The sequence below is a fragment of the Quercus lobata genome, chromosome 10 (genome assembly GCF_001633185.2).
Source record: "Quercus lobata isolate SW786 chromosome 10, ValleyOak3.0 Primary Assembly, whole genome shotgun sequence".
NCBI classification, from domain to species: domain Eukaryota; kingdom Viridiplantae; phylum Streptophyta; class Magnoliopsida; order Fagales; family Fagaceae; genus Quercus; species Quercus lobata.
The window spans coordinates 26763846-26790834 of record NC_044913.1 but is presented as its reverse complement, the minus strand read 5'-3'; the positions used below and the strand labels follow the sequence as shown (position 1 = coordinate 26790834).

The 26989-nt window shown below is 35.2% G+C and overlaps 1 protein-coding gene across 2 annotated transcripts; it reads left to right on the top strand.

Moving 5' to 3' along the window:
* Positions 1-19952: 19952 nt before the first annotated feature.
* LOC115962623 lies at positions 19953-26951 on the top strand. Of its 2 annotated transcripts, none has more exons than XM_031081505.1 (10): positions 19953-20451; positions 21121-21201; positions 22425-22617; positions 22858-23084; positions 23211-23313; positions 23851-23951; positions 24071-24245; positions 25933-26103; positions 26234-26334; positions 26491-26951. In XM_031081505.1, exons 1-10 carry the CDS (start codon positions 20194-20196, stop codon positions 26548-26550), a joined length of 1470 nt encoding a protein of 489 aa, XP_030937365.1. In that variant the 5' UTR covers positions 19953-20193; the 3' UTR covers positions 26551-26951. The 2 variants fall into 2 exon arrangements, with proteins under 2 accessions (XP_030937365.1, XP_030937366.1); XM_031081506.1 differs by having other exon boundaries at positions 19954-20451; positions 22425-22578.
* The last annotated feature ends 38 nt before the right edge of the window (positions 26952-26989 follow it).

Sequence of the window (26989 nt, the reverse complement as noted above, 5' to 3'; positions counted from 1 at the left end):
TGGGTTCTAGTTAGCTCAATTGGTAAAGTCTCTAATGGTTGTATAAGAGATCTAGGGTTCAATCCCCACCTACACCAAAAACTGATTGTTGTCTTGGTCTAATGACAAAAAACTATCATTAGGAACAGATGCCATAGGTTGAAACTCTCTCTCAAAAAAAAAAAAGACAAAACGCTCTGTCTCTTGGTAGTTACAAATTTTTTGCATGTTACATATTTCTTTCCTCAAAAAACCAAAAACAACTTCTTTCTTCTCCCTCTCTCTCTATATGTTATTTTTCCTCTCTCTTCCACCCTCTTTACTCTATTTCTTGCAAAAACTTTGAGACAATTCCTCCATTCAAATTATTTGCAAGCAAAGCCTCAAAAGCAAGAACATTGTCAGGCCAGCACACACCTTCAATGGCATTTCACCACCATAATACCACCAGCACCACATCGGTAAAGGTATTTTCTTATATACACAAATTTTCACAATAATTATGATTTAGGTTTGATTATTATGGACTACTTAGTTTTTATTTACGTATCCAACCTAGATTTGGTTTTGATTAAGGTTTAAAATATAGAATTGATTTGAGAGAGTTAGAAAGTGAAAGAAAAGGGCACTATTGGAGGGCTCTAAAACACCAAAGAATGAAAAGTGGGCAATGGTTTTTTATTGGTCTCCCTCAGCCCATGCTGAAAAAAACCACATAGTTAGCCCCTCTCTTTAAATCAATTTGCTTTCCTCCCCCTTTATGTTTACAATTCTATTCGTTTCACTTTTTAATTTTTATTTTCATATGCTAGAAATTTACATATTTCTTTAATATATTTTCTAAATAACTTTTCATTATTCAAATTTAATCTTCTCTGGACTATTAGAGGCTTTTTTTTTGGGACAAGTTCAGACACTAAAAAAGACATTTTCTCTTTTGACTAGTTCAAACGCCACCTCTACCTCTCCATAGCAATCTCTCTCCATTTTTGGGGTTTCTTATTAATGCATGTTTGATCCATGTATTTTGTTATTGTTGATGAGATTTGAGGATACTCTTTTTGTTTATCTGTTAAAGAATACAACTTTCTATTTGTTAGAATTATTAAACTATTGCTTCTTATTGGGTTGTGTTTAATGCATTTTGTGATTTGCTTTTTACTTATAGGCCCAAGGCGAACTTGTCACTATCACTTACCAAAGCCACTGCAAAACTACATAGAGGTAATTTAAGATTAACAGGTTGCTTTCTTTCTTCTTTTTTTGGGAATTTAAATTTTCTAAGATGAAGGCATTGATATATATTAAAGTTACAATATGGCAAAGGCAAACTAAAAAAATTTACAACATAATTTATTAGATATAGGCAACCAACTTCTTGCAAGTGAGAGAGACAACAATGTCAATGAAGCTGTTCTAAAATATCAATCTCCACCTATTCCTATGACACGTATTCTGGTAGTAAACTTGGGACTGTTTGGCTTGACAATTAGAACATTAACAAATGGGGTAATTAGACTTAACCCACCTATGGGTATGCTGGTTTTAACATTGCTTACATGTGTTTTGGAATTTGTCACTTAACCCACTTGTGGAACCCTCCATTAGTTCTCTGCAACCCATCTCACCCATTTCATTTGTAAACATCATTTACTATATAATCCAACTTTTAGAACACTCTCTCAAGACTTAAGACATTTCTTGAACAAAAACCCTAGATTAGTAATTGTTTATGATGAAAACTGAAATCTTAAGACTCATAACAAAGTAGTAATTATTTTAGCTGGTTCTTATTTTGGGATTTGAAGTTGATTTCATCGTGGACTCTACTTGGTTTTTATTTTGAGACACATTGAAGATATGTTTCTGAACTCATATTTTTAGATCAATTAATTGATTAGTATATGTTAAATGTGTTAATTGATTCAGGAGTTTAGTTAAATATTGTAGATTATCGAAGGCAATAACATTTTTGTATTATAATGTTCACAAAAATGTCATCTCATGTTCTACTATAGGGATTAAGTGTGTCTATTTGTTGTTCTCTATATGGTGTATTAGTTGTGGTCTCTAAGAAAACAATTTTATTATTCCCTGTGTACTCTATCTACCTTTATCAAATTGTTTTGGAAAAAAAAAATCATATTTTTGTTTGATTGTGTTTGACTTTATGCAGATGGGTGATTTTACTTTCACACTAAAATTACATTACGGTGGGAAATTTGAGTGCAAACCATAGTTGCGGTATGTAAGTGGCTGAATGGGTGTAGTGTTTAAGGTAGATCCTAACTATTTAAGTAGGTTTGAAATACATGATCTATGTGTGAAGGCTGGAGCACTAGTTGGTTGTAAGGTGCATTACTTAATACCAGGAGGTGACTTAAAGCATGGTTTGAGCTTGCTTCCTAGAGATAGTGATGATGAAGTTATGTATATGTGTGAAATACACAAAGAATGGCCAACCGATACAATTACTTTGTACACAAAAGCAGGGGTTCAACCTAATAATATTGAGTTACCTGAGGTGGACAATGGTGAGCCTGCTATGGTGGAAGAAGATGTGTTGATTGAAGATGATGTGGAGTTGGAGGAGGATGATAGGCACTGCTTTTATGGCTATGATGAAGTTGCTGTATATAATGATTATGGGCAACATGCACCCCACCATGAGCAGATTGAGAGGAATAATGATAGAAAAAATGAAGGTCAACAGGAGAATGTTGACCAGAGTAAGGGACCTAATTGGTTAGATGTGGGGTTTAAGGGACCAGATTTTGAGGATAATGTGTTTGGAGTAAGAAGTGAAAATGTTAAACATGCACAACCCCCAATTCATGAGAGGGATAATGATCCCCAACCTCAGCAGACTAGGAGGAATAATGCAAACCATGCTGAGCCATCTAGCAGACCTCAACCTGCACAGCCCCAATTAATGATGCTGAATGGTATGAGCTTGCTGTTGATGGTGATGACCTTGAAAGTGTACAAGGTTCAGATGATGAAGGGAAAGAGGTATTCCCTGAATATATTGAGATGCCCTTCATGAAGAACCCAGTTCTATTTAAAGGTATGAAATTTCCTAATGGTAAGGTATTTAGAAAAGTTTTGAGGGAGTATGTTGTGAAGAAACCTACGAATATCAAGTTTAAGCTGAATGAGAAAAATAAGATATCTGTATATTGTAAGAATGAGTATGGGTGGAAGGTGTATGCATCCACAATCATTAGTGAATCTACTTTCTAGATTAAGACCTTATTTCCAAACTATACATGTGGTAGGACATTCAAAAACAACCACAACACATCAACTTATATGGCTAGGAAATGTTTGGATGATTTCAATAAAAATGATAAGTGGTCTGTTGATGCTATACAACACCATAATAGGAAGCATCTTGTAGCTGACATATCTGTGAACCAAGTGTATAGGACAAAGCAAATGGCTAGAAGTTTCCTTAGAGGGGATGATGCTATGAAATACACTTGGTTGAGAGATTATGTAGAAATGATTTGTATAACTGATATAGGTAGTAAGGTGATACTTCAAACTGAAATGGATAATGAGAACTCATAGCCAAGGTTCAAGAGAATGTATGTGAGGTATAATGCACAAAAGGTAGGGTTTCTGAGTGGTTGTAGACCACTAATAGAATTAGATGGGTGCCACCTGAAGGGGAGGTTTGGTGGTCAACTCCTATCAGCCACTAGGTAAGATGGGAATGATAACATCTTCTCAATTGCTTTGGTTGTGGTTGAACAAGAGAATAAGGAGTCATGGCTATGGTTTTTGCAACAATTTGCAGATGATATTGGCAATCCAGATGAAATAAATATAGTTTTCATTTCTGATAGACAAAATGTATGAAAACTTAAACATTTTTTTCCTTTTCATTTAATGTCTGTGGTGGGAAATGTGGTACCATTCTCAACTACTCTTTTTTGTTTTGTATGAAATGTAGGGATTGATTCCTGCAATGCAGTTTTGTTCTCAAGAGTTGAGCATAGGTTTTGTGTTAAACACATTTACAACAACTTCAAGATAGACTTTAAGGGACTAGAGTTGAAGCCTACTAGGTGGAAGTGTGCTACAGCCATAACTATTAGAGAATTTGAGTGGAGAATGGAGGAGATGAAAGAGTTAGACCATGGAGCTTGAGATTACTTAGCCAACATAGACCCAACCCAATGGAATAGGTCTCATTTTAGTAGTAGAGTTTTATCAGACTGTCATGTGAACAATCTAAGTGAGTCTTTTAATTCAATGATTTTACGTGCAAGGGATAAGCCCATTGTATCAATGCTAGAATGGATTAGAACTAGATTGATGAGTAGACTATACATTAAAAGAGTTGGTATTGAAAGATATAAACATGACATATAATATTAGAGATAAGCTTGAGAACTTGAAGTTAGAAAGTAAGGGTTTCTGTGCTACACCATCTGGTAGATTCATTTAAGAAGTTGATAATGAGTATGAGAGACATGTGGTGGATTTTCCAAGGCATGTTCATGTAGATTATGAGATTTAAATAGAATTCCATGTAAGCATATTGTGACAGCAATTTACAAGAACCTTGAGCAACCAAAAGAATATGTACATGCATGTTATTTGAAGGATGCATACAAGGCTACTTACAAGGAGATTATTCCTCTACTGCCTGGACAAAGTGAGTGGATTAAGACTGGTCTGCCTGCTTCCATTGCGCCAATTGTATACAAACCACTAGGCAGGCCACCAGTGTTGAGAAAGAAAGGTGCTAATGAGCCAAGAAATCCAAACAGGATTTCTAGGATGTATAAATCTGTTAGATGTGGTGATTGTAAATTGCTGGGCCATAATTCAAGGGGATGCAAGACTAGCAAAACAGGTGAGACCCCATAGGAAAGGAGAGTGAGGCTGTAAAGAGGAAGATCAGTAAGTGACCCTTCCTTCAATATAATTTGAGCTTAAAACTAACATATGGAACTGATACTGTGTACTTTTTTTTATAGGCACAAGGCAGCAGTAGTGGAAATACTTCTCAACCTACAACATAACCACCTCAGGCAAGCTAACCTAATCAAAGACCACCTCAACCAAGCCAATATATTGAAATACCACCTCTAATATATCAGCCATATGCTTAGACAAGTTCTAGCAATCAACCCCCATCTAATCAGCCAACATCCCATACTAGAGCACCAGTAACAAGAATATCAACATGGTTTTCAAGCAGCTAACCTTGTACACATCAGTCTAGAGAGACACGGGATTTAAGAGAATCACTAATTCAGGTATGATTCAAATTCCTTGAGATGTGACTTTAAACCTATTATATTGCAACTACCTAACCAATAGTCTTGTATATTATTTCAGCCTGAAGATTTGAGGATTTCAAAAAGGGTTAGAGGAAATAAAGGACCAAGTGGTGCTGCAGGAAGGCCTAGTTCAAGAGGTTCAAGAGGGAGGACTAGTGCAAGAGGTGCATCACTAGGCATGAGAGCATAAAGGACTGGAGTAAGGGCATCAGTACATACACCTGCTAAGAGCAAGGGCAAAGATAAAGAAAAATGATGATTGTAAGAATGTGATTTACTCACTTTTTGTTAACTTTTTGCGTGTGCATAATAGTGCACTAAAGTAGGTGTGGACAAACTTTATGTCTGTGTTGGGTTTAGGGTATTGAAATGTGTGTTGTAGACAAGTTATTATTGTGTTTGGTAGATTTGTGTGTGGCAGACAATTTATTATTGTATTTGGCAATATATGTCATTGCTATTAGATGATCCATATTTTTGTGGTATCAAATGGATAGATTAGGTTGAAGTTAGAAAAAGTGTTTATATTGTGTACATGGTCCATACTTTTGTGGTACTATAGTTTTATGTGCATGGTGCACTAATATAGTTGTGAAGATTAATGAATTAGCTTTTGTGGCCAGCCTATTATTCTCATTTGTTGTGTTACTCTTCATCTGTGTCTAAGTTTGCAAACTATGTCTAACTAACAAATTGTGTCTAAAATTGTCAATTGTGTACAATGATCAGTTGTGTCTACAAATGTCCAATTGTGTCTACAATGACCAATTCTGTATACAATGAACAATCGTGTCTAAAATGGCCAATTATGGATACAACAAGTTCCAAAAACCCATTTCATTTCAAATTGTTGCCCACTAACAACATTCATTACAAATTCCAACTAACAACATTCATTACTAACAACTTACATAACATTTACCCACTACTCACATAAACTTAGAAATTATAACAACCTCAATGGCTTCACTCCAACATCCTCAAACCAACCACAAAACATAAGGAATAACATAAATAAATAAATAAATAAAACCATGACACAACCAAGGCAACTCCATATTGTTTTGCTCTTTCTTTGAAAACTATTTCTCATAATCTTGCATTTTCTTCTCTTCTCTTAGCTATTCTTTCCATCTCTCTTTCTTTTTATTCCATATCACAAGCTAGCTTCTCCCTATAACTAGCAGTCTTTGCCTCCTTCTCCAATCTTCTAAATTTTGCATCCACAAGAGCTACTCTAGACTTCAGACTTTCATTGACAATTTTTTTTTTCAGCCTACTTAAAGTACTTGCAAGCCTTTACTTCTTCCTACAAACAATGGACAAATAATAATTACCCAAAATTTTACACTATTGCATATGTTGAAAATAAAATCGTTTTCCAACATAACTCAAATCATCATAAAAGCAGCATCCAAAAGACCTTGTCCCAAAGTTAGATAATGTCAAAGAGGTCCTCAGTTCACTTCTCTCTCTAGAACAAAAATACTAGCTAAAACTCAAGTAAAAATCACTTGAGGAAGTCATAATGCAAGGAGATCTTTGATTCCTACTAAAATAAACATAAAAAAAAAAAAGAGCCAAAACTCTGACTAAATTTTTCAAAAAATGTTTTAAACCCTGTAACATTAACTTACCGGTGTGAAAGGACAATGATGGTCAAACATTGTATCCCCTTACTCAAAATCAATACCAGAAGTTGGATCTCACATTCTATTGAGCATGAAATTCGATTTTAGTAGCTTTTGTGACCATATCTATTGTTATTTTGTGTTCTTCTTTGTGGATTTTTGTTCGAGTAGTGTCTTGAGTCTTGAGAGGGTGTTCTAAAAGTTGGATTATATAGGAAATGATGTTTACAAATGGAATGGGTGAGGTGGGTTATGGAGAGCTGATGGAGGGTTCCATTGGTAGGTTAAGTGACAAACTCCAAAAATAGGTAGGCAATGATAAAATCGGTCTAACCACAGGTGAGTTAAGTCTAACTACGCCTTAACAAATATGCTTTTAGTTCTTTATGAGATGTATTCATGTTGATTGTGATATTTCTCTGTGGAACGATGAATAGAATTGAGAAGGAGAAAAAATTGTTTAGGAGCCACTAAAAGTAGGGAAGAAACCATAGAGTTGCTACATTTGGATGATTCAAAAGTTATGTAGACATGTACTTATGCATTAATATGTTCTTTTTCTTTTGGAAATTTTTACATTTTTAAGGTTCTTGAGTAAAGGATCTATGGGTTTTTTGTTTTTGATTTTAGTTATGTGTATATGTGTGTTTTGATGTGCTAAGCATTCCGATTTTTGGAATTATTCTATTTTGAGAGGTAGATGTTAAATTGTGTTTATGTTTTAGCAATCTAACATTAATCATCTTGAATGTCATTATATATATATATATATATATATATCTAAAAGTTGAAGTGTAGCATTTATTGTTGTTATGCTCCAGTTGAGTCACATCAGCATTTACGTCATTATTTTTCTTTTTTTCAATTTTCCTATAATTGTTTTTAACATTTCTTTTTTTAATATTTGTACTTTTCCAACCTTTCTCCCTCCCTTACCTCATCATCTCTCCACTACTTCTTCAACTTTTCTCCCTCCCTTACCTTTTCATCTCCCCACTACCCTCTACATTAATATTATTCTTCCTCTTTTCCTTCATCTTCCTTTATTTTTGTCTTTTTTTTATTCACACCCTCTTACTATAAATTTGTCACTATCTCTTCCATTCTATGCATAGTTTTCCCTCACAAAAAAAGGTTTTCTCTCTCTCTCTCTCTCTCTCTCTCTCTCTCTCTCTCTCTCTCAATTTTTTGGTGAATTTTTTTTTTCTTGTATCTATGCTTTAAGCAGGTTGATAATTTTTTTATTCTTTAAAACTCTACTTTAGATTAATGCGATTTAGTTTTGTTTTTTATTTTATTTTTATTTTTTGTATATGATTGTTAAATTCTATCGTATTGCATTATAAAGAATTAAATATAACATATAAAAATATAATATTATTCTATTACATAGCATGATTTGGATAATTTGGTATTATTGTTTTTTTTTAAATTGTTTTTTTTATTCTCTTTGATTGTTAAATTTTATCTTATTGCATTATAAAGGATTAAATATAACTTATAAAAATATAATGTTAGTCAATTACATAGCATGATTTGGATAATTTGGTATTTATTGTAATTCTAACACAACATGATTTTTTATAGTGCTCAATTTAGATGTTAAACTATGAGACTTTACTAATTTTTGTTTATTTTTTAATCTTTTGTGGTGGACAAAGTACTCATATTAGTTGTATTAGAAGTACTCTATCATGCCATTTATTTATAGAAAAGCAAAGGTTAGCCAAACGAAAATAATCAAAAGGGTGACAAATTTTAATTTTTACAATTTTACTTTAATTGATATTATTATTTTATAACAATGCATATATAGAAATTTAATTCTTAAATTTTGCTAATAATTGTTTATTTGATAATATGTTTTGGGTGGATGAAATTACAATTTCTGCAAAAAAAAAAATAACCTTAATAGATTATCAACAACAAATTGTTTTTCCTAATTGGTCCAATTAATCATTATTAAGTTTATTAATTTTCTTAGTTACATTTTTCGGTGTTTTAGAATGTAGGCAAAAAAATAATGTTTGAGAAAGTTTGTTTAAAACTGAAAGAATAATTTTCAAATTTTCTTTTCTTTTTAATGATTCACAAAATGTTATAAATAACTTTTATTAAAAAATGAATATTTTCATTAACTTGCATTTTGAATTTCTGAGAAAAATTGTATTGTTTTCATTTTGGTACGACCAAATTTATATTTATAATTTATGATTGTTTTTATATTACATTTATAATTATTCCTATAATAAATAAAAATATGATTATGAAATATATTATTCTTTATTAAATTAGTTTAAATTCTAAAAAAAAATTAATAAAACCACTATAAAAATGATTACATGCATAATGCGCGGGTTCGCGGCTAGTTTTATATAAAAATTGAACTACCATAAAAGAGATAAATGTACTAGAAAAAAAAATATAATATAAAAGGCATCTATCTATTCATTGCAGGTACTTGCTGTATTTTTTTTTCGTGTTTGTATTTGTACATAATGAAGCAAGGGTGACATACGATTTTTGCTTTATTGAATTTTTTTGATCCTTTTTTTTGTAATAAGCTTAATTTAATTTCTGTATTTGATTTTTTTTTTCTTATTTTTTATGTCATTTTTAACACCAAAATAATGTACTACTATGTATGTACTTTATCAAAAGGTATAATTGTTTTAATGAAATTGATGATGCAAAAAAAATCCTCAGTGAGCTGATCGTCCACACGCATGCCAATTGGGTACCTGAAGAACAAAAGGGTGAAGAACCTACAAAGAGCACCGATGGAGTACTGGCCAAAGACCCTTCGAATGTTAAGTTATTGATAGAAGAATCTCCAATAACTCAAAAGTGTGAGAGCTATGGAAGTTTTTATGTACCTTGGAGAATAGAAGACTTGGTGCTTATATAGTGGTGTAGGGCTGACCAAGATCCCATGAACATAGGATCTTTTTTTGTATAAAAGATATGGAGTTAATGTTTCGAGATCTTAGGGCTCTACCACCCATACTAGGAGGATACGAATATGCAAAAGGATCTTTGGGCATGGTGTAAGGTTGAATTTATTCAATCATTTTGTTGGCTTTATTCTGTGACAAATTTTCTTGTAATTCAGCATTTAGAAACCCTGTATTTAGGTGGGAATCATGTAAGGGTAGTGTATGAGAAAGTGTAAAGAAAAGTTTAAGAGTGTGCAATTAAGAAGAGCCTCGTAACTGAATCTCGCGACAGGTAAGTCGCCAGAATGGCACACGTGTGAAGCATGCAAGGGGAGCTGAAGGGTCACGCCAATTGTTGCACTATAGGACAAAACCTCCAGTCTAGCAAGGCAATTAGCTCGTGACTCAAACTCGCGACTCATTCCAATCGCAAGCTCGAGTCGCCAAAACACCTTGTTTGGTTGTAACTGACTCTTCGCATTCCATACACACCCTACTATAAATACCCTTACACCCACAAAATGTAGAGAGTTTCGAGGGAGAATTTTGAGAGAAAAACCCTAGAGAAAAACAAGATTAACTCATCCACAATCTTCATCCTTTGATTCTCCAAATTCCTCTACTCTTACCCTCTTCATCGATACATCCTTGAGAGGTATATTAGCCAAATTCTTATCTCACCATACCCATATTTGTGAGAGAGTATTTTGGTGCTTGGGAAGCAATTCAAAAGGGAGCAATTCATTTTCATTGTTGCAATGGGCTATTGCGTGATCCGATAAGCTAGAGAAGACAAGGTTCGGCATAACCCTATTGAAGCAAGAAGCTTGGAGGGCTTAAGTGCACTGAATAGATTAGGCTTAGAGGGTCTTCTGCTATTCATGTATCCCAACTTTATTCTCTAGTGGATTATTGACTGTTTGGAGAGCGACGAAGAGGTTTTACGCTGAGGACTTCGGTTTCCTCTTCAATAACACATCACTGTGTTGTCTTTTTGTTTGCATCTCTCTTCCCTTAATTTTTGTCTTTTAATTACTGCTGTGGTTGTGATTAATTATGGTTTAGATTGTTTTACCAATTTTGTTTTAGCTTATTATCATATTCCGCACATATATTGTTTGATTATAAGCTTGTGTTGGTAATTTGTAAATTGGGGAGTCTAAACATTCATGGGTGTTTTATACACTATTTGAACATTCACGTGATATGCAAGTTCTTTCCATATAGGGATGCATGAGTGGGGAACATGCAAACAATTTGGGACTTAGTGTAATCCATCATCGGTATGGGCACTTTCCAACCCGAAAGGTAAATGGATCCGAGGGGCATTTCCATCCCGAACGATAAACGGAACCTTAAAGGTAAATAGGCCCAATGGTTTCTTTCCAACCCAAAGGGTAAATGGAACCCGAAGGATAAATAGAACCCAAAGGGTAAATAGACCCGATGGGCACTTCCATCTCGAAGGGTAAATGGACCCAACGGGTACTTTCCAAGCCGAAGCGTAAATAGACCCGATGGGTACTTCCATCTCGAAGGATAAATGGAACCCGAATGGCATTTTCATCTTGAAGGATAAATGGAACCCAAAAGGGTAGATGGACCCGAAGGTACTTCCATCTCAAAAGGTAAATGGAACCCAAGGGGCATTTCCATCTAGAAGGGTAAACGAAACCCAAAGGGTAAATAGACCCTACAGGTACTCCCAACCCGAAGGGTAAATGGACCCATCAAGTACTTCCATCCCGAAGGGTAAATGGAACCCGAAGGCAATTTTCATCTTAAAGGATAAATGGACCCGACAATTACTTTCCAACTCGAAGGGTAAATGGTCCTGACAAGTACTTTCCAACCTTGAGGGTAAATGGACCCGACGAGTACTTTCATCCCGTAGGGTAAATGGAACCCGAAGGGCATTTTCATCCCAAAGGATAAATGGAACCCAACAAGCACTTCCATCTCGAAGGGTAAACAGAACCCGAAAGGTAAATGTATCCATAAGGTACTTCCATCCTGAAAGGTAAATGGACCCGTCGAGTACTTTCCAACCCAAAGGATAAATGGACTTGACGGGTACTTTCCAACCTAAAGGGTAAATGGAAACTGAAAAGTAAATGGACCCGATGGGTACTTCCATCTCGAAGGGTAAATAGAACCCGATGGGCATTTTCATCCTGAAGGTAAATGAAACCTGAAGGGTAAATGGACTTAATGGGCACTTCCATCCCGAAGGGTAAATGGACCCGACAGTTACTTTCCATCTCGAAGGGTAAATAGACCCAAATGGCATTTCTTTCCCGAAGGGTAAATGGACCTGTCAGGTACTTTCCAACCTGAAAGGTAAAAGGAGTAATAAAATTTCTCAATTAAAATATTCCTTATCAGCTGCCTCCTATGCCGTGGTTATCAGGATACTCGATGGGTCGCAAAATAGTTTTACCTTGTAGATGGGGTTTATTTTTAAGCGAATGACTAGGCACCTGTCGGTGTCCTTGGTCATCGATCCATCCCGCAAGTAGGAGCTAGTTTTAATGAGTGATTAGGCACCTGTCAATGTCCTTGGTAGTCAGTCCACCCCGTAGGTAAGACTTAGTTACTAGGTACCCATCAATGTTCTTGGTCATCGGTCCACCCCGTAGAAAGGACTTAACTTCAATGAGTAACTAGGCACCCATAGGCGTCCTTGGTCGTCGATCCACCCTGCATGTATGGCAGTTTGAATAAGTGATTTGGCATTCATTGGTGACCTCAGTTATCATTCCTCCTTGTAGGTAGGATAGTTTGAATAAGTGACCAGGCACCTGTCGTTGTCCTTGGTCATCTATTCACCCTGTAGGTAGTATGGTTCGAATAAGTAACTAGTCACGTATCAGTGTACTTGGTCATCGGTCCTAATTAACTCATTAGTCACACGATGCACCAAACAAGTGATCCTCTGAGCATTGCTATGATATCAGTAAGCAAGTTGGTCTGTTGATTGGACAAGTATAATGGGCCGTTTGTCATGTGTGTCCCATCAGTTTAGACGAGTTAATGTCTGTGTTGTTTTGGGAGATGAGTAGGGTACCCGACAAGCCCTTGATACATAACGACCATCAGGGCAGAATGTGTCACCTGGTGTCAAGGAGGGTACCTGAAGACTCTAGGGTGTTAAAACATTTTCAGGATGGTGAAAATATTCACTATCAATTTGGACAAGCGTGGAATATGAAGGGTTACATTGTACTCATAGAGTGTTAGGGGCTCTATTTCTTGCCTCATATTCCATGAGCGTTTAGTGACTTCATTCATTTGTCACCCAAGTGACTTTGTTCATTTGTCACCCTCGTGGCATAGAGGGTTGCTGACTTGACTCAATCATTTTTTAGGGATCCCTTGGATCATCTATCACCTTGGTGACTTGGTTCGACGATTGCTGATCTAACAATCCTTGTATGTTTTTAAATGGATGTGAAGGTTTAGAAACTTCATTCCTTTGTCTGTCAGGTACCATCCAGTTTTCTATTACCGAGGCACTCGTTGGTGGCTTGGTTTGTCTTTGTCCCTCCTATAGGTAGGAAGAGTTAGATTTTTTACCCAAGCACTCATGGGTGGCTTGGTTTGTCCGTCCCCCTTGTAGGTAGGAAGACTTAAAATTTTATACCAAGGTACTTGTGGGTGACTTGGTTCGTCCCTCTACCTAGTAGCTAAGAAAACTTAGATTTTTTACCAAGGCACTCGTGGGTGGCTTGGTTCGTTTGTTCATCCCCGTTATAAGTATGAAGACTTAGATTTTTTACCAAGTCACTCGTAGGTGGCTTGGTTTGTCTGTCCACCCCGTAGGTAGGGAGACTTAGATTTTTTACGAAGACACTTGTAGGTGGCTTGGTTCATCCGTTTGTCCCCCCTGTAGGTAGGAAGGCTTAGATTTCCCGCTTGGGGATGACTTGCATTTGATTGTCCACCCATAGGCGACTTTGTTTGTAGTCCTTCCCTATTGGAGATGACTTTACTTTGGACCGTCCACTTGTAGGTGACTTTGGTCATTGTTCTTCTTTCGTGGTGATGACTTTACTAGGTGACTTTGGTTGTTTTTCTTCCTTTGTGGTGTTGACTTTACTAGGTGACTTTGGTTGTTTTTCTTCCCTCATGAGGAAGACTTTGATCTGGATCGTCCATCCGTATGTATGACTTAGTTTTCTTCCTTTCTCTTCATGTAGTGATGTGAAAATTTCTTAAGAATGATGTCTTTATTGAATTAGGAAAAATACATGGAACGGTAGATTAGGTGTCAGATGGACACTTTGTAGTTTACATAGAAAATTGAAAGAGAAAATTAAAACATAGTTTGTAGTTGGTGAATTATTGGTAATGCTTCCTTAGGTGCTCAAAGTTCCAAGTTTGATATAGCCTTCGTCTCCTTTACTATGAACTCAGCAATGAAGTCAGCCAAAACTTGGGCTTTGGTGGCTGTTCTTGGACGGTACTGTATGTCAAACTCACTTAATTATATCGCCCATAAGACTAGTCATTTGGCTACTTCTAGATGGTTCATTGCCTTTCGCAAGGGCTTGTCTATCTGGACCATTATTGTCTTCTACAAGGGCTTGTTTGCCCAAATGAGGGTCGTCCTGTCTTTCCCTTTTCTTTGTCTTGCCCCTCGGGATGTCATGGCGTCTTCAGCATTCATGTACTTGGTGGCTTTGTATAGCATGTTTTTCATCATCTTCGGGTCATTCTTGTAAACGGAGAAAAGGAATTCTCTAGAGCATAGCCCGTTGGTGAAGCTGTGACTAACACCTTGTTATTGGCTTCGTCAATCAAAAGGGTTTCCCTATTGAATTGAGCCACATAGGACCTTATGCTCTTATCTTCTCGTTGCTTGATATTCAGGAGACTTGCTGGGAACCTCTTGTATCTTTGTCCTCCAATGAAGTGCGTGACGAAGTGCCCACTTAGCTCCATAAAATTTGAGATGGAGTTTGGAGTAATCTTGCTGAACCATACTCTAGCTGGTCCTTTAAGTGTGGTTGGGAATGCTCTGCAAATTATCTTGTCAAGAACACCCTGTAAGTATATGAGGGTCTTGAACGACTTTAGGTGGTCAAGTGGATCCTTTGCCCCGTCATATGTCTCCACCTATGGAATCCAGAATTTGGCTGGTAAGGGACAAGAGGTGACCTGTGCCGTGAAGGGGAAGTTGATACGGTGAACTAGCTCATCCAGGTTGGAAGACACTCCCTCTCTTATGGCATTCATCATCATGTCCATCTTGTCCTTCATTATCTGCATGTCTTGTACCATGTGTATTATGCCTTTCTCTGAATCTGACGAATGGTTAATGTCCTTCTGTCTGTTGCATCTGCTAGCAATGTTGCTTTCTTCTAGATCTTCCCTTTCTTACCGATCTTTCGTTGGGAGATGACTGTCGTCCTACTCATCATTGTTCCATGTGTCATGCTAACCGTTGAGGTAGCACATCGTTCATTCATTTGGTTCACTTATTGTTCTAGATCCTTATTTTTCTGGGTGAGTCGATCGACAATTGCAGCGAGGGTCTGCACCCGTCTTTCCAAGGTGTTAGAGGTGTTTTGAGTCTCCTAGCTGATGGTAGCCATTGATCATGTTTGAACCATGCAACTCTTTGTCTTAGAAATGGTGATATGGCTAATCACTTGTTCTCATAGTCGGCGCCAATTAATGATGCAAAAAAATCATCAATAAGCTGATCGTCCACACACATGCCAATTGGGTACCTAAAGAACAAAAGGGTGAAGAACCTACAAAGAGTACCGATGGGTTGCCGACCAAAGACCCTCTGAAGGTTAAGTCAGTGATAGAAGAATCTTCAAAAACTCAAAAGTGTGAGAGCTATGGAAGTTTTTATGTACCTTGAAGAAAAGAAGACTTACTGCTTATATAGTGGTGTAGGGCTGACCAAGATCCCATGAACATAGGATCTTTTTTTGTATGAAAGATATGGAGTTAATGTTCCACGATCTTAAGGCTCTACTTCCCATACTGGAAGGATACGAATATGTAGAAGGATCTTTGGGCATGGTGTGCAAGTTCTTTCCATATAGGGATGCATGAGTGGGGAACACGCAAACAGTTTGGGACTTAGTGTAATCCAACATTGGTATTTGGTAACCCAACGGAAACTTTCCAACCTGAAAGGTAAATGGATTCAAGGGGAATTTCCATCTCGAAGGGTAAACAGAACCGGAAGGGTAAATAGACTTGATGGTTACTTTCCAACCCGAAGGGTAAATGGACCTGACGGGTACTTTCCAACTTGAAGGGTAAAATGGAACTTGAAGGATAAACAGAACCCAAAGGGTAAATGGACCCGACGAACACTTCCATCCCGAAGGGTAAATGGACTCAACGGATACTTTCCAACCCGAAGGGTAAATGGAAACTAAAGGATAAATGCACCCAATGGGTACTTTCATCCCGAAGGGTAAATGGAACCCAAAAGGCATTTGCATCTCGAAGGATAAATGGAACCCGAAGGGTAAATGGACCCAACGAGCACTTCCATCCTGAATGGTTGATAGGCCAAGAATGTATTAACCCCTTGTGATGAATTAACCAATTGATTTAGCCAAGTTAATTAATTAATTTAATTAACATGCAAAGCACGTGGTAGCACAAAAAAATCACCAATTAACTAAATGCAATAGAAATTAAATTGACACGGTGATTTGTTTACGAATGGGGAAAACTTATATGACAAAAACCCCACCGGGTGATTTTAAGGTCAAAACTCCCGAGAATTCACTATTATCACAACAAGTAGTTACAAGTAAATGAATCTCAATACCTTATACCAACCTACAGTTGAACCCTTACCCCAATACCTAATTGGACTTGTTCTGTAGTGACAATCTCTCCTTTTTAATGTACGGTTCCCAGTACGTGACTAACTAATAGATGCGTGGATCCCAATATGCGACTTAATCACCAACTTGAGAAAGATGTTGGTTGCAAAGTTCTTTAGTTCATCACACGATGAAGATCACGAAACTCCTTGGTCACAAAACCCTATGGTGTACAAACACAGTAGCTTCTTCAAGAGAAAGATGAACTAGGGCAAATTCTGTCTTCGGGCATATTTGCATGAACCAAACTTTGCTTCACACTTGCACAACCTTTGACGGCCCTTAAAATAATCCTCATATATGTTTAGGATTGTGAGAAAAGAAAACTCAAACATATACACACGGATTGGAAGAAAACCAGTTCTGAAAAACTGAATTCCATAAACCTCGATAGATAAGGTATCTATCGAGCTAGCTGTCGAGCTTCGGGCTTCAGTAGCTTTTTAAACCTCGATAGATACTGGCTGTCGAGCTAGTTGTCGAGTTTTAAAAATCCAGCATTTCTTCACTTGTTTCTTGGACAGATTTGCATGGTTTAACACTAGAACTTGAAACCTTGTTCCTTGACATATTAAACACATCCTAGATCTACTCAATTACAAGTAAAGTGCGTTTTTTCAAAAGATTAGCCAATTACATAAAATATTGACATATGTTCCTAACATGATTCACATATGTCCTGACAAGGGTAAATGAAACTCGAAGGGCATTTACATCCCGAAGGATAAACGAAACCCAAAAGGTAAATGGATCCGACGAGTACTTCCATCCCGAAGGGTAAATGGAACCGTCGGGTACTTTCCAACCCGAAGTGTAAATGGACCTGACGAGTAAAAGAAGTTATAAAATTTCTCAGTTAAAATATTCCTTATCAGAAATAATTTTGATTTTGTTAATTTTATATTGTAAGCAAGTTATTAGGGGTTTTAAGACATAAATTTAGCTGTTAGAATGGTGTGTTGAATTTGGTGAATTTATGGTAATGGAATAATGTGAAAAATTTTTAAGCTTCTCTATGTAGGAAGCCAACTTGAGTCCAATAATAAGGCCATGAACATCCAGGTAGTCTCTTGTCATGTTTTTGTTTTAATTATTTTCCATCCTCTGATATAGTTTTGTTATTTAATTTGTCAATTGAAATTGAAATAACAAATTTTTCTTATTCTAGATGATATTTTTAATGGGTTTGTGTTTTTTTACTGTGTTTAGTCTTTTTCTATGGGGACAATTTTGGGTCCTTTTAATTTGAATGATGTGTGGCCCTGAGTTGCCAGTGGTTTCTACGATTTTGATGAGCACCTTTTGGGAAATCTAGGCTTTTACTTTAATTTTTTTTTTTCATTTTTAATTTGAATTGTCATAATTCTCAACTAATAGCATCATTGAATTTTATGCATGCATGTTCTCCTATTTGAAAATGTAAAACCCCCTATCTTTATTTGTGTTTTTTAGTTCATAGCATGTCATTAATATTTGGGCTAGAGTTTGTTGATTTAGACTTGGTTGCAGTTGCATTTGTTAATCTTTTTTCATGAGATGACTCAATAAGAAAATGGGATTATGTGCCTCCTGCAATATTTAAGCATGTGTTGGAGGTTGTGTTCTATATAATTGCATGTTTTTGGTACATGATTTTTGTTCATATTCATTGCAGCATAATAATCTCCTACTTTTTCCCCTCTCCAATTTATAGTTCCCTGAGTTATTGTTCTTTTTGCTTAATAAATATCTTAGATATTGTTAGATCTTTCGCATGTGGTCTTCTAGGGTAAATATGAAGGTGAATTTTAATAATTCAAACAAATTTATTGATTTAAATTATGCAATTATATAAGTTAGATTTTATTTCTTTTAGTTGTCTTATGCTTCTTCCCTTTAAAAAAAAAAAAAAAGTAAATAAGTGTGTAGGATGGTATACCATTGTTTAACAATTTTTCTTTGGAGCAGCTTCTTGAATTCTGAAGGAGGAAGGTTGTGGATACTTTGCTTATACTTGCTACACATAGGGCTGAACTTGGACATTGATGCTAAAATATATCCGAGGAACTTCATCTTTGAGACTTATTAAGTTTTTTGTCTTTCCTCTTTCGAATAATGATTCAAAGTAATTGTTTATTCATGTAAAGTAATTGTGATTTTAATGCTGAATTCGCTTGACAATTTCTTTCTTAGAGTTCTTTGATTCAATATTTTTGTGCTGCTCACAATTTGGATGTTATAGAATCAATGATTCACTTATTTTACGTTAGTACTATTTTTAGTTGAGAAAGAAAAAAAAATGTTAATGGGTTTTTTTTTTTTTTTTTTTGAGAATCTAATGGGTTTTTACTTGTACAATTAGTATTATTTTATATTTTAGGGCATATTACAACTTACCACTTGTGGTTTGGCCGAAATTTAAGTTGCCTACATGTGGTTTGAAATTTGACACTTACCCACCTGAGGTCATCTCAATTAGAGTTTCGTACCTCACTTCTGATAAAAACTAGATTAAATATGTAATTTTGCTCGACGTTTATTTCTCTCTCCTCCAAAAACACAAAAATATGTAAAAATACGACCCGTTTGGTACTAATATTTAAACAACAGTTTTCAATGTTCAATAACAAAACACGTATTTCTACAACACTTAAACAACGTTACTAAAAATCTCTTATTAAACGGACAAGATCAAGTAAGATAAAAAATAATCCAGCAAAACACTTCCATCTCGGGATTTCAAACTACAAGTAAGCAACTTAAATTTTGGTCAAACCTTAAGTAGGTAAAGTGTCTAATTTCAAATCACAATTAAGTAACTTAAATTTCAACTAAATCACAAGTAGGTAAATTGTAATTTGCCCTATATCTTATTTATAGCTTTCAATGCAATTGATATCAATTCAATGGACGAAGGTGGGAATGACAATGCTTGATGATCTTTTCTTGAATTTTCCTGTGGATCGTAAGGATTGATGACCAGTAAAATATAATAATTATGGAGCAAATATTTAGAATGGATTTTTTTTTTTTTTTTTTTAATTCTGTCCACAATATATATGAACTAAAATTTGGGTGGTTGTGATTTGTGATTAATCTGAAACGCAAGATTTGTAGCACTTGGTTGTGATTTGTGGGGCGGTTAACTGAACATCATTTTCAGGCACATGGAAGATTACAAATAGTATACGAAGACTTTAACACGTTTTTTGAAACTGATGAAAGTGAATTGGGATGTCATAATATCATGACTTGTGGATGAAGCAACAAAAAAATGGATAAAATGGTTAGCGTATAAGCTTCAATCCAGACACGTAAGGAAGCTTTAAGCAGCTTCATCATTTTGTAAAAGTCAAAACAAACCCTCCTATAATTATAAACTCCTAACCTTACTATTCTCATCCAAATTACTAACCAATAAATTCTCTTTCTTTGCATTGTGGCACACTTAACTTTACTTTACCCCAAACTTAGCAATAAGCGACCAAATCAAAATTAAATAATAAAAATGTTAGTTTCCCATTCTGATCTATGGTCCATGACCCGGACAACCACCGGATTATGCATGCGTTCCGACCCGAGAAGACCCGGAGGAATTTCTGGGGGCCCACATTGGGTGAAGGTGGGGCCGAGGGCCTTTTACGGCGTCGTATCGGAGAATAAGAAGTCGCCGATCTTTACGGGCGATGAGTTGCACTACGTGTCTGTTCCGAACTCGGATTGGACACTCGCTCTCTGGCGTTACCTTCCTTCTCCTCAGTCGCAGGTTCTTGTCTTGTTTTTCTGAGAAATATCTGTTTTTTCTAAGGGAAAATTACCACTTACCCTTTGACACTCTAGGTTAGTTTGGATTCAAGTCCGTTTATGTTTGGGCGTTTTTTTTTTTTTCAAACTAGCGTGTTATCCACTATTTATTTATTTTATTTTATTTTTTTTTTTATGAAGCGTGCACTATTCATTAGCCAACAATAATAAATTTAGGTCAATAAATAGTGCCAAACAGTAATAAACAATAATAAAAAAATTATTTTTTTATTATTTTCAATTTTCAACAAAATAAATTGTATCCAAATGTATACTCTATCCACCAATTATTAGTTTAGTTAAATTTTCATAACTTTTTTTTTTTAATGTACCGTATAAAAACTATACTCTAATTTAATCTAAATATATATGTGTGGCTTGAATCTTGGCCCTTGTATCATAGAATTTCAAACCATAAGTAAGTAATTTAAATTTTGATTAAACCTGAAGTTGATAAAATGTCAAATTTTAAATCTTAAATTTTAGCTAAAAATGTTGATAAGTTGTAACTTGCCTTTTTTTTTTTTTTTTTTAATATATATATATATATTTGGTGTACTATGTTTTTTTTTTTTTTTTGATGGAGGTGTACTATGTATTTGAATTACATGTAATGTGAAAACAAAAACAGGGAAGGCCGAGGAGGAACCATCCGCTGTTGCTGTTGTCAGGAGTTGCTACCAATGCTATTGGATATGATCTCTCTCCTCAGGTCCCTCTTCTTTCTTTTTTCTTTTTATTCATAGGAGTACTATGCAAATTGCAATGCTATCAATTTTATTAATACCCTTTTGCTCCTTTCTTTTCCTTTTTTGTGTTTTTGGTGCTGGTTTTTTTTTTTTTTTTTTTGGTTAAGACAATTTTCATTTCTGTCTAATGCATGTGTTTCTTACTATTTAAATCCTTGTTCTTTCTATTAAGGATAGGGATACTGTGGGGATTTTTTTTTTCTTTTTTTCTTTTCATTTTTTACTTAGATTGTAAACAAAAATTTGTAGGGAAGAAAAGTAAGTACTCAAGGACTCACAGAAGACTTAGCCCCATATGTTATTGTTTTAATTTTAAAACGGTTAAACATCGGTTAAAATAAATTTGAGTTGCTCACGTCATGACTCGTGACATGTCCATGTTTAGAAGTACATTTTCACAATATCATAGGAGAGGTTCTGCGTTACACAGCTAATTGTTTACGTATAAAACAAACCATGGCAATTAAGTGTTACATTCAAAACCAAAACAGGTTTCGGTTTCTTACAGGAATGAATAATACTAAGTATTATTCATTGATACTAAATATCAATGTATAATACTTAGTATTATTCACTACAGTCAATTTTTTTAAAACCTATTTCCTTCTCTCATGTATGTGTGTTAAATACTTAGTATTTTCAAAAAAATAAATAAATTAATTAATTAAGAGTAGGACAAAAACTATTCATTCATTTATTCAGCACAAATATTTTCAGGTTTGAGCTATTGTTTGGTTTTGACAAGAACCTCTCCAACAGGTTACAAGAAAAGATAGTTACAAACCTTATGTAATTCAATCCTGTTTTTATAATTATATGGGTCATATGCCTAAAATTACATAGCTCCTTATTTCTTTTTCAAATATTAACACGCACGCGAAAACCAATCACAAATATGTTTGGAAGAGCACCAAGCTTCTTATTTCTATATCTTACCCTGAATTAAAGCTACTTATCTACAACAACTAATTAGAGAGTTTGATGGTTTGCATTATTTATTTTGTTCCACCTAGCTTCAATATTATAGGGCAGTCTTACAATGGCTACTAACTATCTAACTATAAGAGAACACTCAAAAAAAATTCACCATTGAGATGCAAATCAGAGTTTATCCATCTTTTTTATATTCAACCTCTGTGGTTTCCTATTACAAGGCCTTATTGATGAGTGTGTAAATTGTTTGCAGTCCTCTTTTGCACGTTACATGTCTAGCCAAGGATTTGATACATGGATTCTTGAAGTTCGAGGTGCTGGGTTGAGTACATACAGGATGGACTTTGGGAAAGTTAAGCAGCCTCTTGATGCCATGAGAGATTCTTCAGTTGAGCATGGAATGGATGGTATTTTTCCATCAAGTCAAGAGTCTACCTTAGACTGTGGTGCTTTTTCTGATTATGACATCTCTAATGTTAATAGAAAAAGTAAACTGACTGTTTCTAAATCTGATGACTTGAAATTAGTTACCAAATTGATGGAAACTTTTTTCATTTATCAGAGAAAATCTCTGGCTTTTTAAACGAATGTTGGTCCAACTGTCAACTGATTGAATCAAATTTTTGACTTTTTTTTGTCTATGATCATTATATGAACACTATATTGATTTTGGACAAAACTTGCAGGTTTTCTAGAAGTAAGGCAAAACTCTGCTATTGTTAGCCAAATTAGCGATGTGAGTCAAAGGCTTGTAAATATCATTGAAAAAGGTCAACTGCCAGTTCCAGAACAGTTTTTGGACTTGCAAGGGCGTTTTTTTACTAGATTAGAAGAATTCCAGAAACAACTTGACCTGATTGTAAAGTATGATTGGGACTTTGATCACTACTTGGAAGAGGATGTACCTGCTGCGGTGAGGTGACATTCCTTCAATACAAATGACATGATAAATCACATTTTTCTCTTACCATTGTGACATAAACTTATAATGCACTTCTTGAATGGAATGGATATCTCAATCTTTAATCTGTCATCTTAGATGGAGTACATAAGGACTCATTGCAAACCAAAGGATGGAAAGTTGCTTGCAATTGGTCACTCAATGGGGGGTATCTTGCTATATGCAATGCTCTCTCGATGCTGTAAGTTAATTGGCTAAACTGGTCATTTTGTTCGTCCTACATTTGTTACCTAACATTGATGCACGCTTATCTTTTATCATTTCCTTTCCTAAATTCTGGCTTTGGTTTTTTTTTTTTTTTTTCATCTTGGTTTCTCTCTCTCTCTCTCTCTCTCTCTCTCACACACACACACACACACACACACACATGCTCAGACACACAATGCAAAAGAACCTTTGCATGTATTCATTTTGATTTTGAAAGGGGGACACACTGGTGTGATGGTAAAAGTCTTGGTCTATCAAGTTCAGGAGTCTTGAAGTCTTGCAAAATATTGTTTTTGTTTATTTCTGTATAGTTATATTCAACAAATCACGTTAGGTTGGGAGACATATCAGTTGTTTATGAACTTCCAAATTTTTTTTATTCACATAAATTTTATGTTTCTTGATACTTCAAAATTTTAGTTCCTTTAACATTTTATTTGTAAATCTGGTTCTGCAGTGCTATATCATTTCTTCAACAAGATTTTAATGCTAAAATATGTTATTTCATAAGGTTCTGAAGGAAGGAATTTTGGGTTCACATCAATTGCTACTTTGGGATCATCACTTGACTACACAACTTCAAAGTCGTCACTCAAATTACTTTTACCTCTGGCAAGTGATATGAAAGACTACTTTTTTTAAGTATTTCTTTACTGCTTCACTATGAGAATTAGATGACTGTATACTATAATTATCCTGAGGAGCTGATGCTAGTTCACTGTGTTACACAGGCTGACCCTGCAGAGGCTCTAAATGTTCCTGTTATTCCAATTGGGGCATTGCTTTCTGCTGCTCATCCTCTTGCATCTCGCCCTCCTTATTTTCTGTCTTGGTTGAGTTCTCAAGTTTCTGCTCAGGGCATGCTGCATCCAGAGTTGCTTGATAAGCTTGTTTTGAACAACTTCTGTGAGTACAATTATCTTTCTTCTACCAAAATATTACATAACTGATTAGCACCAAATGCATTTGAAAATGGCTAAGAATATTCCTAGTGATTTGATATTTGATCCTTTCCTGGTTAGAAGTTCCCTTTAGGAGTTATGCTAAAATATTATGTTCGGCTATTACATTATGATAACATTGTCACATAGTTCATTTTCATAAGAGCCAAAAGAATATTTAATAGACTGGGGAGGCATCTTCCCTAGGGATGGTTCAGGCAGGTATGAGGCTATCCATGGGGGACTCGTTACATTCTTAGCTATTTATTGTAGGGAATATACACGAAATTCCCAAATCTGTAAGATGCAAAAATAGTGAAAAAATATGTGCCAAAGAAAACAATCACACAAGACAATATTTACGTAGTTCGGCAATTTGCCTACATCCACGGAGTTGCAATGATTTCACTATTCACATGAAAAAAATAGTACAAGATGCAGCAACACAGTTTTCTCTCTCAAAACAACACACCAAACCCTAATCTCCAAGCAACAGTTTTTCTATCCTACACACAGGATTCACAATGGGCTAAAAAAGGGCCAAAGTTTCTTTCCCAAGGGCAATCCCATTAAAAAACTGTAGCACTTTTATATCGAGTCAGGTCATAATCCGAATCAAACACAACTAGGCTCCACATAGCCCAACATTTATATGTCAAGGATATTTTGTACATCAATTTCAACTTTATGATCCATTTTTGGTAAGGAAGTTACAATTATTTTTGGGAAGGATGTCAAATTCAGTTGTAGATACAATGTCAACTTAAGAAAATTAAAAATTGGCAAAGAGAGAAGAAGCAAAAAAAGGTTGTCCAAGAGGCTAGATTTAAGGCTTATGATGAATTATATAGCAAGTTGGGAACTAAGGATGGAGAAAAGAACTTTTATAAACTTTAAAAAACAAGGGAAATGAAAACAGAAGACTTGAATCGTTTCTAGTACATTAAAGATGAAAATGAAAGAGTGTTAGTAAAGTAAAGGAGATTGAAGAGATAAGCAAAAGTTATTTTGATAAACTTTTTCATGGAAGCCATACAAGAGAATAGAGGGAACTCAATTTCCCAATTAAGGATAGAAACCATAGGTTTGTTCGAAGAAATAGGATTACCGAGATGAAGGATGCATTGAGGAAGATGAAAATAGGAAAAGCTGTGGGACGTGATGAAAAGCATGGCGTGCCTGTACTGTTGTTTATCTCTGCTGTCAGTTTAATGTCCTTTCAACCTTTAGTAGTTGCCTAGCCCCCGGTTAGTCTTGTGCTGCAGTAGATCAATTTTGGATTTCCTTATTTAATATCTGTGTATATTTCAATTGTTAGAATAACAGTAAGTGATTAAATTAATCATTTCCCATCAGTTTAAGTTTTTGGAATAAGTAGTATTAGTTTATCACTAATAACCATGAAATCTAATCCATTTGAATGGTCTTTTCTCCAATCTGTTTGCACAATTCCTTCTGAAGTTGGTCCATCAGTGTTTTTCTCATCATGAGTTTGTAAACAAATTCTTTAAAGTTTTATTTTTAGCTTAAGTTCAGCATTAGTGACTAATTTCTCTTAACATCATTTTCAACTGGAAAGCATTTTCAGCATTCTTTCTCTTTCTCCTTAATATGTGACTGTAGGCTGATTCTCATCCTGATATAATCTGTAGGTACGGTTCCTGCTAAGCTTCTCTTGCAGCTAACAACAGCCTTCCAAGAGGGCGGTTTACGTGACAGAAGTGGAACTTTTTTCTACAAGGATTATTTACGCAAAAGCAATGTCCCTGTGCTAGCACTTGCTGGAGACCAAGACTTAATTTGTCCACCAGAAGCTGTATATGGTAGAATTTAGTTCATATATTTGTGCCTTTAACAGACTCCAGTTTTCAGTTATATTCCTTTACTATTTCGTTTTGTTTGTTTTTATATTTTCTATCTGCATACCTATGATGATTGATATATATGGAGCAGAAACGGCGAAGCTGATTTCGGAAGATTTTGTTGCTTACAAAGTTTTTGGAGAACCCCGCGGACCACACTATGGTCACTATGATCTAGTTGGAGGTCGTATGGTATGAGTAATTTATTTATCCTAGATTGATAAATTTTTCTTTCACATAATGAAAAGAATAAAGTTTCGCTATACCAGTTAGAATTTGGTCAGTGAATTCTTTTGTGTTAACAGGTTGCTTTACTGTTCCTTTCTCCCTCTCTCTCCTTTGGTGCAGGTTGCAGATCAAGTGTATCCCTGTTTAATTGAATTTCTCAGTCGTAACGATGTGATTTGATTTCCTCATCTCATTTCTACGCTCGAATTTTTAGTCAATATTTTTTGTCCATATATAGAAGTTGAACTGAATGAAGATTCCTAAAGAAAGAAGCCACCAAAGAAGTAAAGGAAGTTGGTGTCTGCTTGAATATTGTTGTATAATGTTCCACTTGTGCACATAGTTGTAAAGGAAATAGCAAATATTACAATCGAAAAGATAAATTACTTAAATTTTCGTTCTTTCTTTTTTTAATTACTCTAGTTAGATGTCTGTCATACAAGAATTAGATTGTAGCTTTCTCTTATTAAGATCAAAGACCAAATGAATGAGCTTGTTGTGCTTGCAACTTCTGGTTCATCTCAAGTTCCCTTGCCATTCTTATTGTATTGTTATCAATTGTTTTTTTCTTTGCGTGAAAATTATATGAACAGATGTGTACTGAGTTGCATGCATGTGT

Excerpts from the sequence above, each read along its gene's own strand:
- LOC115962623 (XM_031081505.1), top strand. The coding sequence starts at position 20,194 with ATGTTAGTTTCCCATTCTGATCTATGGTCCATGACCCGGACAACCACC. Across the intron at positions 23,085-23,210 it reads AAGAGGATGTACCTGCTGCG|ATGGAGTACATAAGGACTCA; the intron begins GTGAGGTGACAT and ends CTGTCATCTTAG. Across the intron at positions 23,314-23,850 it reads TGCAATGCTCTCTCGATGCT|GTTCTGAAGGAAGGAATTTT; the intron begins GTAAGTTAATTG and ends TTATTTCATAAG.